The 14,472-nt window shown below is 42.1% G+C and overlaps 1 protein-coding gene across 1 annotated transcript in view; it reads right to left on the bottom strand.

Annotated features, from left to right (window-relative positions):
- Positions 1–14,472, bottom strand: part of trak2 (trafficking protein, kinesin binding 2) — a 63,351-nt gene that overhangs the window by 14,010 nt on the left and 34,869 nt on the right. Inside the window, 1 exon segment of the mRNA XM_060920053.1 lies at positions 30–106. Within this exon segment, the coding sequence (XP_060776036.1) occupies positions 30–106 (77 nt within the window).

Here is a 14,472-nt window from a genome sequence, read left to right as displayed (position 1 = left end):
CCGTTCAAACAGTTCAACCGGTTACGCACCTCGGCCAGCAGGTGTGTCACCACGTCGATGTCGTTGTAGGTCTTGGACATCTGCTCCACACGGTCAGAGGTGAGAACTATAGAGAAAGAAAGAGAGAGTCAGATACACACACACAGATATACATGTGCGCATGCACACACACACACACAGGCATGTGCCAACAAATGATTCAGTAAGGAGATTTTATGGAAGGAGTCTCCAGTATCAGTGCTTGGCAACAGTCAGAAGTAAAGCTGTAACCAAAAGTTTAAGCATTTTTTGTATGATTAACTATTGAGGGAACAACTGATAATATCTGCTGAAACATAAATGATATAAAAACTAACTTGTTTTCCAAACAGATATAAATTATAATGCGTCATTGTTTAATACGGTAAATACTGTAACTGTTGGCATGTTGCCATGGTATAACACCACCACCACACTTCGGGGTGTGCGGTTATTAACTACTTATAAACTGAACGTGAAGCCTTTACGGGAAAATATCAGACTGAGGTCTTGACGGTACAGACCGAGCCCTGATATTTTTCCGTAAAGACCGAGGTGAATAAAGAGTTTGTGTCTTTTTTTTTTTAATTTCTAAGATTAAAACAGACGCTTATTATAACGAGGCGTGACGCTGCTTTCAGTCATGTCATGTCATATTCATAACGTAGTCGTGCCACGCATGCACAATAAACGACTAGCGGTTTCAAAACTGAATTTCTGTTAGCGGTTAGCGCTTTCCGGATGCTCTTCGTTCCTTATTTCTTGAATAACTCGGTGACTTGTTTGTCTTTAGGCCATTTTTGATTCCCAATGAATTTTTTTGTCGTTTTGTCTTTTGCAACACTGAAAACCGGCATTTTGGAAAGTCAATCTGTAATCGCCCACGGGCATTACGGGGAAAATTCTGCCCACCAAGGAACCAATCAGAGCGCACGATTTTACTGGAAGTAGCTCGTGCCATATAATAAAGCAAAGTAATCAATTTCCAGGTGGTAACAGTAACTCCGTTTCATTACAGCCACCCGCCGCTGATCATTTTCCTATTTGAGAGACCTAGTATCAGGATTGGGCTGATACCAGCAAACAAACAAACAAACAAATGTGCACTGGATATCGGAAAAAACACATCAAATATCCTGGAACAAATGTCAAAGATTGGAAATGGATTTGGGGGGAAAAAAATAAAATTAAAAAAATAGGACCTGGAAATGTTTACATATAGAGAGATTTGACTTATTTCTTATGTTAAGATTGATTTTTTTTTTGTTATACTTACAATGCAAGATTTTTTTTTTTTGTGTGTGTGTGTGTGTGTGTGTGTGTGTGTGTGTGTGTGTGAGAGAGAGAGAGAAAGAATAAAAGTTTTTGGTCTCAGTATCAGAAAAGAAGTGTGGTATTGTACCATTCCTATTTCCTATCACACTACAACAGTAATCGTTTTATCCCATATATAATACATATTGATCTAAAATCCAAACGTTGAACCGTATAATTCCAGTCACCGAATAAAGAACGTATAAAAACTGCATATTTTACAGCGTTATCGCTCGGCCCTTCGTTTTCTTTACAGATTTATGTTTAAGATGGTAAACGCCGTTTCCGTGGTGACATACTGTACGCCAACTAGCTAGCAGTGATCAAGTAGCTAAAAGCAAAGTTTAAATGAGATACGACAGAGCGGAAATGTAAACCAACTAGAAACATCAAGGCAAATAATGAAATATTATTATTTAAATACGACTTCAGCGAAAAGACCATCGGTAAGCGCAATCATTAAGCTAGCAGATTAGAACAGCTACAGAGAGAACGAAACTGGATAGAACGCTATGCAATGATAACAGACAAAATACTAACTAAAAAGAACAGCTATAAGTAAATGTCTATTAAGAAGAAAAAAAAAAAAGTGTGATAGTGCTGGAAAACTTTACATAATATGAATATTTAATATTGGCACATGCCTGCACATAACATGTACACACACACACACACACACACACACAATACTACCTACAATTCCTTGCATGCAGGAAACAATCTAGGCTCTAAATGCTTCCCACATGCCGGAGTCATGCTGGAAAGAGCTACAATTAACACAAAGCAGCAACGATCAGCTACTAAAACGGTCACTGCGTAGCTACGAAACTATACACAGATACAATTCTAGGAACACGCACTAAACTGAGCATGTGGGCAGAGCCAAGTTACATGCACAACTATAATACAGAGCAGGAGGAGGGAGAGGGAGAAAGAACGAGTGAAGGCGAAGAGAAAGACAGAACACAAGGCGTATAAATAAGAGGAGTTCTAAAGCAAGATACCTTTGGAGAAAGTGCGAGAGCGGGAGAGAGAAGAGGAGGAGGAAGAGGAGGGTTCCAGGGCGAGAAAGGCTGGAGAGAGAGACAGAGATGTTAAATGCTGGGCATTGAGAGTATAATCAGCTGAAGCAGATGTGAGACACCCATTCACCAGAGAGAGAGAGAGAGAGAGAGAGAGAGAGAGAGAGAGAGAGAGAGGATATAAAGAATGGTTAAAGTGTATGTAATGTCCCCAAACCCAATTTTTTTTCCTTGTACAAAGCAACAATCATGCTGACCAGGCATTTTTTAACCATAGCTGATCCAAAAGGCCATAAATTGATGGAAAATCAATAAGATCAGCCAAATTTTCACAGAATCTGCCGAGACTGAACCGGAAGATCCCGAAGGGATGCGTGATGTCACATGTGTAACAATCCAGGTATCGATGGTACACATCGATGGTAAATAATTAAATGATGATTGCACGTGCGCATTTTTCTTCCTGTTAAAGTGCATCAGATATGAGATCGGATGTTGTGAGCGTGTAAATGTTGCTCATAATCCGGCACCTGGTGCACTGTGTGTGTGTGTGTGTGTGCGCGCGCGCGCACGCGCACACGGGAGACAGATAATATGGGACTCGACAAACTGTCCAAATATCAGATCAAATGTCATTTATTAAATAAATGGGTTTCTTTTTTGCTCCAGTAATTCCCATGTGGTCGTTCTGGTGGTGGTGGTGGTGGTGATCACTTGATGAATCAGATTTATTATGAATCAAATTAACACGAAATCTGCCGACTTTGTTTGCACAAACTTCACCCACTGTCGCTTTAGATTAGAGTTATTTCTCGGAAACTTGAGAACTGAATGTCCTGTTGTATATGGATTTGAACATTCAAACACAACACAGCGCTTTCACATCATTATTTTTGTAAGATTTCAACAACAATATCCAATTTCAGTGAGTAAACAAGCACGGAGTCAGATGAACCGAAATGACCCAGATAACTGCGGTTCCACGTGTGACGTCATGCGAGATTAGCCCTGGAGCAAGGCTGCCTTTTTCCGGGATCCGGAAACCGAGATTTATTGATAGATAAATAATAAATTATTTCTCCCCCTATTTTATTAATTCATTTTGTTTGTTACTAATGATATTCATTTTAAAAGCATTACATACACTTTAAGAAAGAGAACAAAGTAAAGAGAGAAAATGGAGGGATGAGAGAGAGAGAGAGAGAGAGAGAGAGAGAGAGAGAGAGAGAGGCTAAAAGTAAAGCCAAGGGAGAGAGGATATAAAAATGGTTAAGAGAGAGAACAAAGTAAAGAAAGAAAGAAAGAAAGAAAGAAAGAAAGAAAGAAAGAAAGAAAGAAAGAAAGAGAGGCTAGAGAGAGAAAGAGGGAGGACGAAAAAGAAAGGGGGGGGCTAGAGAAAGAGAGGGAGGGCGAAAGAAAAAGAGAGGGAAGGCGAAAGAGAGGGGGCTAGAGAGAAAGAGGGAGGGTGAAGAAAGAAAGAAAAAGAAAGAAAGAAAGAAAGAAAGAAAGAAAGAAAGAAAGAAAGAAAGAAAGAAAGAAAGAAAGAAAGAAAGAAAGAAAGAAAGAAAGAAAGAAAGGGAAGGCAAAAGAGAGAGGGGGCTAGAGAGAGAAAGAGAGGGAGGGTGAAGAAATAAAAAGGGGGCTAGAGAGAGAAAGGGAGGGCAAAAGAAAGAAAGGCTAGAGAGAGAGGGAGGGTGAAAAAAAGAAAGGGGGCTAGAGAGAAAGAGAGGGGGTGAAAGAAAGAGGGCTAGAGAGAAAGAAAGGGAAGGCGAAAGAGAGGGGGCTAGAGAGAGAGGGAGGGTGAAAAAGAAAGAGGGGGCTAGAGAGAGGGAGGGTGAAAAAGAGAGAGGGAGGGTGAAAAAGAAAGAAAGAAAGAGCTAGAGAGAGGGAAGGCGAAAGAGAAAGAGAGAGGGGGCTAGAGAGAGGGAGGGTGAAAAAGAAAGAGAGAGAGGGGGCTAGAGAGAAAGAGAGGGAGGGTGAAAAAGAAAGAAAGAAAGAAAGAAAGAAAGAAAGAGGGCTAGAGAGAGGGAGGGTGAAAGAAAGAAAAAGAAAGAAAGAAAGAAAGAAAGAAAGAAAGAAAGAAAGAAAGAAAGAGGGCTAGAGAGAGGGAGGGTGAAAGAAAGAAAGAAAGAAAGAAAGAAAGAAAGAAAGAAAGAAAGAAAGAAAGAAAGAAAGAAAGAGGGGGCTAGAGAGAGAGAGGGAGGGGCTAGAGAGAGAAGGAGAGCGAAAGAAAGAAAAAGAAAGAGGGGGCAAGAGAGAGAGGGAAGGCAAAAGAGAGGGGGTTAGAGAGAGAAAGAGGGAAGGCAAAGAAAGAAAGAAAGAAAGAAAGAAAGAAAGAAAGAGAGAGGTGACTAGAGAGAGAAAGAAGACGAAAGAAAGAAAGAGGGGAGCTAGAGAGAAAGAGGGAGGACGGGTGAAAAAGAAAGAGAGAGAGAGTGTAAAGTAAAGCTAAGGGAGTGAGAGGATATAAATGGTTAAGAGAGAGCGAGAACAAAGAAAGAGAGAAAATGGAAGGATGAGTGGAGAGCTGGAAAGAGCCTCAGCACCTGACCACAGGCTCCGCCCCTCATCCAGAGGGAGAGCACACCTGGGCAAAGAGAAAATTCATCATGTGATATTCATGTAATGCTTATATTAAACTTCAACACACACACACACACACACACACACAAAACTAGGTAGCTAGCTAAAATAAACAAACACACTTTTCTGAAATCTAAAGATTTACAAACTAAAACATGCATGTATGCACGAAGGGGGGGGGACAGAACCCTGCATACACACACCCCTCTGTATGCAATATTAAAACCTCCCCACACACAAACACCCAAAAAAGAGCAAATCTACTTGCTCAGTGTTTACATTTTTCCACAATTATTCTGATTTTATTTTCACTATTACAGTTACATTCTACTGTCTCCTTCCTATAATTAAAGCAAATCAGATAAAGATGCATCCAAACTCAAACACCTCAAGCAAGTGTCAAATGTGCCATTATTTCCTTTTCCTTTGTTTAACTCTGATCACTCCCAAACGCAAGAGATTTTAAAGAGAACTCGGAGCTCGAGAAACTCAGATTTTCCGAGGAGCAATTATAAGCTGGAGTTGGGTTTCTCAGTTCCTGCTTAGTCATGAACACAAAATGACTTTTTGGAATGAAGGCAGACAAACAAAAACCCCGACCCACAATCCCAGTGGAACTGAATCTTTCGCCATGTACAGGGGAAAAAAAAAAAAAAAAACAACAACTGCAGAGCCTCGTCTGTTTCTTTAATCACAGGTCTACCTTTAGAGGATCTTCATCATATATTCTGACCTGTATTACATGACTAGAACACATCTGTTATAAAAGTGTATAACTGGCTGTAGATGCCTCTTATACAAACATTGTGAGAGAATTTTCTCTCTAGCTTGTGGTTTTAAGCTACAGAATGTGTTGGGATTCCCGTAGACTTTCTGTCTCTGGAGGCACCAAAAGGTGTGAAGGTCTCTGCAGCCACGGTCATCTCCTTGAGCCATTGTTGACTAGGTTAGAAAGACTGCTCTCCCATTTCAACATTTTATGGGCCTCATACCTCCAGGTCACATACTGGAGAGAGGCGCACACAGTTTTAGCTTGCTACAAACTTTTTTGAGAGCATGGTGAAGTTGTTGTATTTTTTAGCATGAATTTATGACTGATATACTTGGGAAGTATTTAACCGTCAAGCTCCTTAAAGGAGACATGCAGAGCCATGGCCTCACTTTTTGTTTATAAATGCCTTGAGACCTCAAGAATGACACAGGAATAGTTTTAAGTGTCAACAATAAATCTAATATAGCAATTTTTACGATTAAAGTGATTTATATAGGTAGTGGTCTGAGTGAATGACCTCGACATCCGTAACGTCACAGCAGGAAGTCTATCGGTCTCATCGCCATTTCCGCTATACTAAAACCACAGAGCTGACTGAAACTCCGATCCTCCATTTTGAGCTAATTTATCGCCATGCCATGTAGATGTGTTGCTGGCCAGTGCAGCAACACGACAGAAGGTGGATTTATGTTGCATTCATTGCCCAAGAATGTTCAAACTGCAAAGATTTGGACGCGTTTTGTGAGAAGTTCACGGGCACATTGGGCGCCTACGAAGTGGTCTCTCCTCTGCTCTGCACATTTTACTGAAGACTCGTACGAGACCTCAGATCTGTTGAGGAGCGTTGGCCGGTATTGAAAGAGGGTGCAGTACCAACACTTAAAGGAAAAGAAAACTACAAGAAAAGGAAAGCAAGTTCAGTTGCACCAGTTCTCCCGGAGTGTGAGCCGAGGGTTGTTGGTAAAACCCGGGACGGAACAGGACGTGACATACCGTATTATCGCTCGGGCAGTGACCTCCCTGCGGCTGTTGCTAAAACCGGTGATGTCCCGTTCCGTCCCAGATTTTAGTAATTGCCTGAGCCGAGCAGTAATGGCGGAGTACTCAGTATGGAGAAAATGAAGAATGAGTGAAGCAGCCGTCTGATTTCTCCACTGGATATACTTGCCTCAGCAGCAATATCTCGCCCTTACATGGAAGAAGCGAATGAACGGAGAACTGAAAGTCAGACTGTTTCAAAAACAATCGGCCACAAGATCGGCCTTCAAGAAGCGAGAACACAGACGGGTAAGCTCTGACTCTCATTTGGATACAAAACAACAAAAACGACACGTTGTTTACCTGCATTTAGATTAATACATGTAACTTGTATTGTGTGTTTAAGTTACCAGTATAAGATTATTTAATTTGCTTCAGAATGTGATTGTCTCAGTTCATCTGATTATTTAATGAGCCTTTTACGTTTAAGCAGTGAAAATGCATGCATGTACATGTATGTTGCATAAGTTATAACACCTATCCTGTTTTAATGAGAGTCAACCCACAATCAGTGAAGTCAAAATCAGTCTTAGTTGAACAAGTCGGGGGGCGTCGTGGCTCAGGTGGATAAGGCGCCATACCATAAATCCGGGGACCTGGGTTCGATTCCGACCTGAGGTCATTCCCCGATCCCTCCCCATCTCTCTCTCCCGCTCATTTCCTGTCTCTACACTGTCCTATCCAATAAGAAAAGGTGAAAAAGCCCAAAAAATATCTTTAAAAAAAAAAAAAAGTTGAGCAAGTCGGTAACGGTATTTCTTACCTTCACCATAAATTACTTATGACTTTGATCTATAGCTGTAAAAGGCCTCGGCCTTAAAACCGGCTACCGCTGTGACGTCGTGCACTCAGGGCTGGCTGGCAGCTCGAATGCCAACTTTGAGGTCGATTTTAACTCTCAAAAATATACTTCTTTTAAATTCCCATTCAAGCAGCATACAAGAGTCAAGGATGGAGATACTATCCACTCAGAAACGTATTTAAAAATAAAGGTTCTGCATATCTCCTTTAAGCTGAGCCCAAGTACACAGAGTTTAAATGTTTACAGGACTTCATGTATATATCTTGTATTCTCCACCACTGATCATCACTGGAAAGGCTTTTCGCGTGACAAACACAGACTCATCATTAAAGTAGTTAAACTATTAAAAGGCCATATGGTAAATGCTAGATAGATAGCTTTATTAAACACAAGATCCACTCAGGGGGCGGCACGGTGGTGTAGTGGTTAGCGCTGTCGCCTCACAGCAAGAAGGTCTGGGTTCGAGCCGCGTGGCCGGCGAGGGCCTTTCTGTGTGGAGTTTGCATGTTCTCCCCGTGTCCGCGTGGGTTTCCTCCGGGTGCTCCGGTTTCCCCCACAGTCCAAAGACATGCAGGTTAGGTTAACTGGTGACTCTAAATTGAGCGTAGGTGTGAATGTGAGTGTGAATGGTTGTCTGTGTCTATGTGTCAGCCCTGTGATGACCTGGCGACTTGTCCAGGGTGTACCCTGCCTTTCGCCCGTAGTCAGCTGGGATAGGCTCCAGCTCGCCTGCGACCCTGTAGAACAGGATAAAGCGGCTAGAGATGATGAGATAAGATGAGATCCACTCAGCTGATGCCGGTTTTCATTGGAGATGTATATAAACTTATGCTAATAATCTATATTTACATTATTAAAACGTGTATATAGAATATAAAATAAGCAATACACAATATAGTGAGACAAACATTATTACAATTAATAATGAATACCAGAAAAAGTGTTTCCAATAGTTTGTTCTAAATTTCTTAATAAATCTCCGTTTTTAACATCGTTGGGCAGAGAATTATATAACATGGCAGCTGAAAACGCAAAAGCCCTGTGTCCTGATTTTGAATTTATTTTCATATGAATATTGTTCTTTACGCTTGTGCTATAATTACAGACATCAGAGTTTTTAAACAAAAACTCTAGCATGTCTGTTTTCTTTTGAAAAATAGCAGGAAATTTTTTAGCCAGTCAGAAGTCTGTGTTTCGAACAAAGAAAGTCCTTTTACAAGTCAAGTTTATTTGTATAGCGCTTGTAACAATAAACATTGTCGCAAAGCAGCTTTATGGAATTTGAACGACTTAAAATATGAGCTAATTTTATCCCTAATCTATCCCCAATGAGCAAGCCTGTGGCGACGGTGGCAAGGAAAAACTCCCTCAGACGACACGAGGAAGAAACCTCGAGAGGAACCAGACTCAAAAGGAAACCCATCCTCATTTGGGCAACAACAGACAACATGACTATAACATTAACAGTCCTAATATAAAGTCAGCTTCATTGATGCTATAAACCCCCCACTGACGGAAACCCGAGTGCGAAACCGTTCACGACAACCGCAGTCCCAAAGTCAGCAAGTCAACTGCAGTCCACAGCCACAAAAGCACCACTGCAAGAGTCCAGAGCTTTTACAATGATTTTAATAAGAGCTGCCGTTTTGGTTTGGGGGTGGTCCCGGGGTGGGTCTCCCAAAAAGGGACCCAATTTAAACTTATGGAAAAAAAAAAAAAAAAAAAAATCTTAGAGCTCAGTGTTCTCCTGGGAAATAACTTATGCTTGTATTGGTTCTGTACAATAAAAGCATTTAAGGCAACTTCTTTCATGTAAGTAAGTTTTTGGTTATTTCGGAGTTACAGACTTCCATGACAACATACACCTCTTAACTGCATCACCCTGTAGCACAGCATATACCAATCTGTGTTACCAAGTCATTTTTATGATACAAGTATGTATATATGCATAATTTTATATAATATCTCATCTCATTATCTCTAGCCGCTTTATCCTTCTACAGGGTCGCAGGCAAGCTGGAGCCTATCCCAGCTGACTACGGGCGAAAGGCGGGGTACACCCTGGACAAGTCGCCAGGTCATCACAGGGCTGACACATAGACACAGACAACCATTCACACCTACGGTCAATTTAGTGTCACCAGTTAACCTAACCTGCATGTCTTTGGACTGTGGGGGAAACCGGAGCACCCGGAGGAAACCCACGCGGACACGGGGAGAACATGCAAACTCCACACAGAAAGGCCCTCGCCGGCCCCGGGGCTCGAGCCCAGGACCTTCTTGCTGTGAGGCGACAGCGCTAACCACTACACCACCGTGCCGCCCTTGTATATAATATATATGCATAATTATGATATGGTGTCTGTGTACGTGTGGATGTGTATACTTATAGATGTGTGTATATATGCATGTACTGTATATATGTATTGTATGTGTGTATATATGCATAACATAAGTATCCGTATACCCGTATATGATTTGATCGATATTATACCATGCTGGTATGTCTTGGTATGTTTTCTTTTTTGTTTGTTGCTTTTGTATATATAGTTTATAATGGCGGAAAGTGACGTTTGATTAGTGGTGGTATAGAGGGTTAGGATTGGATAAGTTATTTACTTCTTCCTAATTCTTTCCCAACATTATTATGTTACTGCCTCGTGGCTACGCTATTCTGTTTGTTATGACGATGTTTTGATTATTGCATTTTTTATTTTTATGTCTTCTTTACTGTTCGGAATAAAGCAAAAATCAAAAATCAAGAAAAAATAGTTTAGGTTTTATTAATTCCTGGTTTGTCTTTTTTCCAGTCTCCAAAAATTGCAATTCTGTCCAGGACTGACTCTAAAATGTTGGCTAGTTAGACAGCATAACGCTCAGATTATTAACATCTACAGGCTTGAACATCCAGCATCCTAAAATAACACCCTTAGAATTCTCTCTTTACTTTCGTGTGTGTGTGTGTGTGTGTGTGTGCGCGCGTCAGAATCTCAAATCTTGGCTGGTTATTATTTAGAAACTTGGTTTAACCTTTAAACCTTTGGCTGTGCTTGTATTTATTCCACATACGAAGTCAAAATTTTATGAGTGCACAAAGTTCATCAATGGTCATGTCAGGTTAAGCCCATGAAAGTTCAGTTTGTAGTCCATGTGAAGTGCAGTTATTGTCATTGGAGTCAAACAGATTGTTTCCGGAGCAATTTACCAACATATCAGAGAAATACAGGGCCCCCTACAATTATTGCCCCCCGTAAAGATCGGTAAAAAAGGGTGAGGAAAAAAAAAAAAATCCACCTTTTGGTGAAGTCGCTTCATCTCACACTGAAAAAAAATGAGAAAAATCCAACCTTTCATTGAAATTAATTTATTCTGAGAAAAACAAATCTCTCATCAAGAAAACTGAAAACTGCCACTATTATTGGCACCCCTGGAAATGATAGTGAACAAAATGTAACTGAAGCAGGTTTCCCATTTAAATTGTACATTTCTGAGTTGACTGGAACATGTAGGAACTTTCAAGCTGGAATCCATACGTTCCTGATTAACTGGGGAACAAATATGAGGTGACCCAGGGCCCGTCCACACGAGTACGCGGCCTCACCCAATACACCGTCGTTTTGAAAAAAATCTCCGTAAACACGGCGTCGTTTCCAGAAATATCTGCGGCCACACGGATTCATTGGAAATGACCCAAAACGCTGTAGTACATATGCCAGGCCTGTATGTGGTGCTGTGACGCCGCCACACCAATACACTAAAACTGGAAGAGAAGCCATGAAGCATGCGTATAAAGGTCACGTGCTGTTTACTGGTTACTCCGCGAGGTGGATCCAAGAGCGTGTGGCGAATGTTGTTCTCCATGTTCTTTTGTTGCTCCTCGCAGTAATATAAAAGCAGAAGGTTTTGTTGTACCAGACGTAATAGACCGAGTTGTTTCTGCAGTATGAGCACAAGCCTGTAGTCCGCCATTGTTGTTATGATGCGTCTCGCGGCGGCGGCTGAGGTTAAAGGTTAGAGAGGTGGGGCTTATACGTCATCGTTTCTGAAAAAATCCGCATTCGCCGTCCAGACAACTCCGGGCTATCCGGCGTTTTCGGATTTTCCCCACTCTGGGACCCGTTTTCAAAAAATACCGGTTTCACACCTCGAAAAAGCCAGATCCGTCTGGACACGAGGCCGAAACGATAAAGAATTTATGCAGATTCGACAAAAACGTACTCGTGTGGACGGGCCCCCAGAGGCCAAATTCCATTAACCATCCATCAACATGGGAAAGATAAGAGAACACAAAAACCAAGTGAGAAAGAAGTGTGTTGACCTTCATAAGTCAGGGAATGGTTATTAAAAAAAAGCTGCTCACCTGAAAATGTCCATTTCTACTGTTAGGACAATAATAAAATAAAACTGGACACCAACTGGAATGGGGCGGCACGGTGGTGTAGTGGTTAGCGCTGTCACCTCACAGCAAGAAGGTCCGGGTTCGAGCCCCGTGGTCGGCGAGGGCCTTTCTGTGCGGAGTTTGCATGTTCTCCCCGTGTCCGCGTGGGTTTCCTCCGGGTGCTCCGGTTTCCCCCACAGTCCAAAGACATGCAGGTTAGGTTAACTGGTGACTCTAAATTGACCGTAGGTGTGAATGTGAGTGTGAATGGTTGTCTGTGTCTATGTGTCAGCCCTGTGATGACCTGGCGACTTGTCCAGGGTGTACCCCGCCTTTCGCCCGTAGTCAGCTGGGATAGGCTCCAGCTTGCCTGAGACCCTGTAGGACAGGATAAAGCGGCTAGAGATAATGAGATGAGATGACCAACTGGAATGGTTACAAACTTGCCTGGAAGAGAACCCAAGTTCATTTTGTCCCTCCGAACAGTGAGGACGATTGCAAGAGAGGCAAAAAATAATCATCTCCAAGAAGGCATGAAAAGAAGGATGGCTATAATGAAAAGAACCCAATCCCAACTGTAAAATATGGTGGAGGTTCTATGATGTTTTTCCTCCAAAAGCCCTGGAAACCTTGTTAGGGTACAGGGCATCATGGATTCCATGAAATACCAGGACATTTTAAAATCTGGCTGCCTCTGTCAGGAAACTAAAACTAGGCCATCACTGGATCTTCCAGCAGGACAATGATCTGAAGCATGTGTCCAAATCAACACAACAATGGTTAGCTGAGCACAGAATCAAGCTTCTGCCCTGGCCATCTCAGAGGGCTTCAAATTTCCTGTATGACTTAACACGCAGCCACAGGCTGTCCCTTCAACTGTCTTTGAGCCAGATAATCAAACTTAAGGTACGTACATAATACAACGTACAGATTACAGCAATTTATAACACTCTGCAACAATTATATCCCTCATCAAAAATTCCCATGCAGGGATTGGCCAAGGATGGCTCACGTGACAAAACAGTTCCACCATTGATTAAGCAATGTATCTCAGGATATCAAAAAAAAAAAAAAAAAAAATGGATATGGTGCGAGTCAGTCATGGTATATCCTGGTATATCCCGTGAACTGACATCACAATTTCAAGCTGTATGGCCGACTCGAGTCACAGCTGTGGCTCTGGGAGCATTTCTGTGCGCGTAGATTTATGTACCGTACCATGATCACGCCTAGCGAGGCAGGTGATAGCATGGTACGGTACATTGCACATACGCAGGTTGAAGGTCGCTCTGATGTAAACAACAAACATGGCTGCCTCCGGTATGTTTATGCAGAGATTCAATCTAGGAGACGAAAGTTAACACTTTTAGTTTGGAATTTTTTTGATGAGGGATTTTAGAAGACAGTACCGAAGAGAATCCATAATTTTCAACCGGAGCCTCTCCGTGCATGATGTTAGATTACTATACGTCAAACTAGAAGGGCACTCGGTAGAGTGCATACCGCTGCCAGGCCACATATTTGGATTTGCGTCAAAATCTAATCTATTGTTCCTTAGCCCAATGCTCACCTTTCCTCAAAGTTTCATCAAAATCCATTCGCTCCTTTTTGAGTTACGTTGGGAACAAACAAATGGTGGCGAAAACAACCTCCTCCAACAAAGTTGTTGGAGGTAATCGGTGGATAGCCAGCAGATTCACGGTTATAAGGTTAAATTATAATATAGGTTACACACCCTGTTACTGCAGGTCAACAAACTCCAGGATATCAGTTCGTTGTAAAATAATCCATCTTTCAAAACCAGCTTCATTCCCCGACAATAAAACCAAACAGGTTCAAGGACCGTAAACAAGTTCGGGCTGAGATGATAATCAAGTTTAGAACCGTTTATTGTATAATAACACCACACACCATTTCTGCAAGCCTGAATACTGGAGGAGTTTCAGATTTATGCAACGCACAAACTCTGACCTTAGTCTGACCCTGGTGGTCAAAGGTTAAAGGCAAAACAGCTTTGCAAAACAGATCTTAACCTGCAAAAGCTCTGAATAGGACACTTGGTTCACAAAGTGGATCAAATAAGACGTGAATCACTGACTGGAACACAGTTGTTACACAGTTATTTCACACACTATTTTCATCCTCTTTCATCACCATCCTCCTCCTCCCCAGTTAGCTTTTTATTGTCTTCAAGTTAAAGCTTGACCGCAAGATGGCCTAGTGGTTAGCGTGTCCGCCTCTTGAGCGGGAGATCGCGGGTTCTACTCACGGTCGGATCACACCAAAGACCTGCTGCCGTCTGGCAAGGTACGCTGCAATACACATGCGAGTGGGGAGTCAAACTCTCGCCGTTACCAGAGGACTAGCCCCCCCCACTGTAACCCTAGCTATGTAACAGGCGAGAGGCCGAAACGGAAATCGGCGCCGCCCTATGCGGCGTGGGAAGGACTTTCAAGTTAAAGCAGTGACCTCTATCTTCTCAGCCCCCATTTCTTCCCCGTCCCTCTAGAGTGGTGCATACACAGTGATGGTTCACCCTACTCCA

This window comes from Neoarius graeffei, chromosome 4 (genome assembly GCF_027579695.1).
Source record: "Neoarius graeffei isolate fNeoGra1 chromosome 4, fNeoGra1.pri, whole genome shotgun sequence".
Lineage (NCBI taxonomy): Eukaryota > Metazoa > Chordata > Actinopteri > Siluriformes > Ariidae > Neoarius > Neoarius graeffei.
The sequence above is the reverse complement of the archived record's forward strand: the minus strand, read 5'-3'. Positions and strand labels throughout refer to the sequence as shown.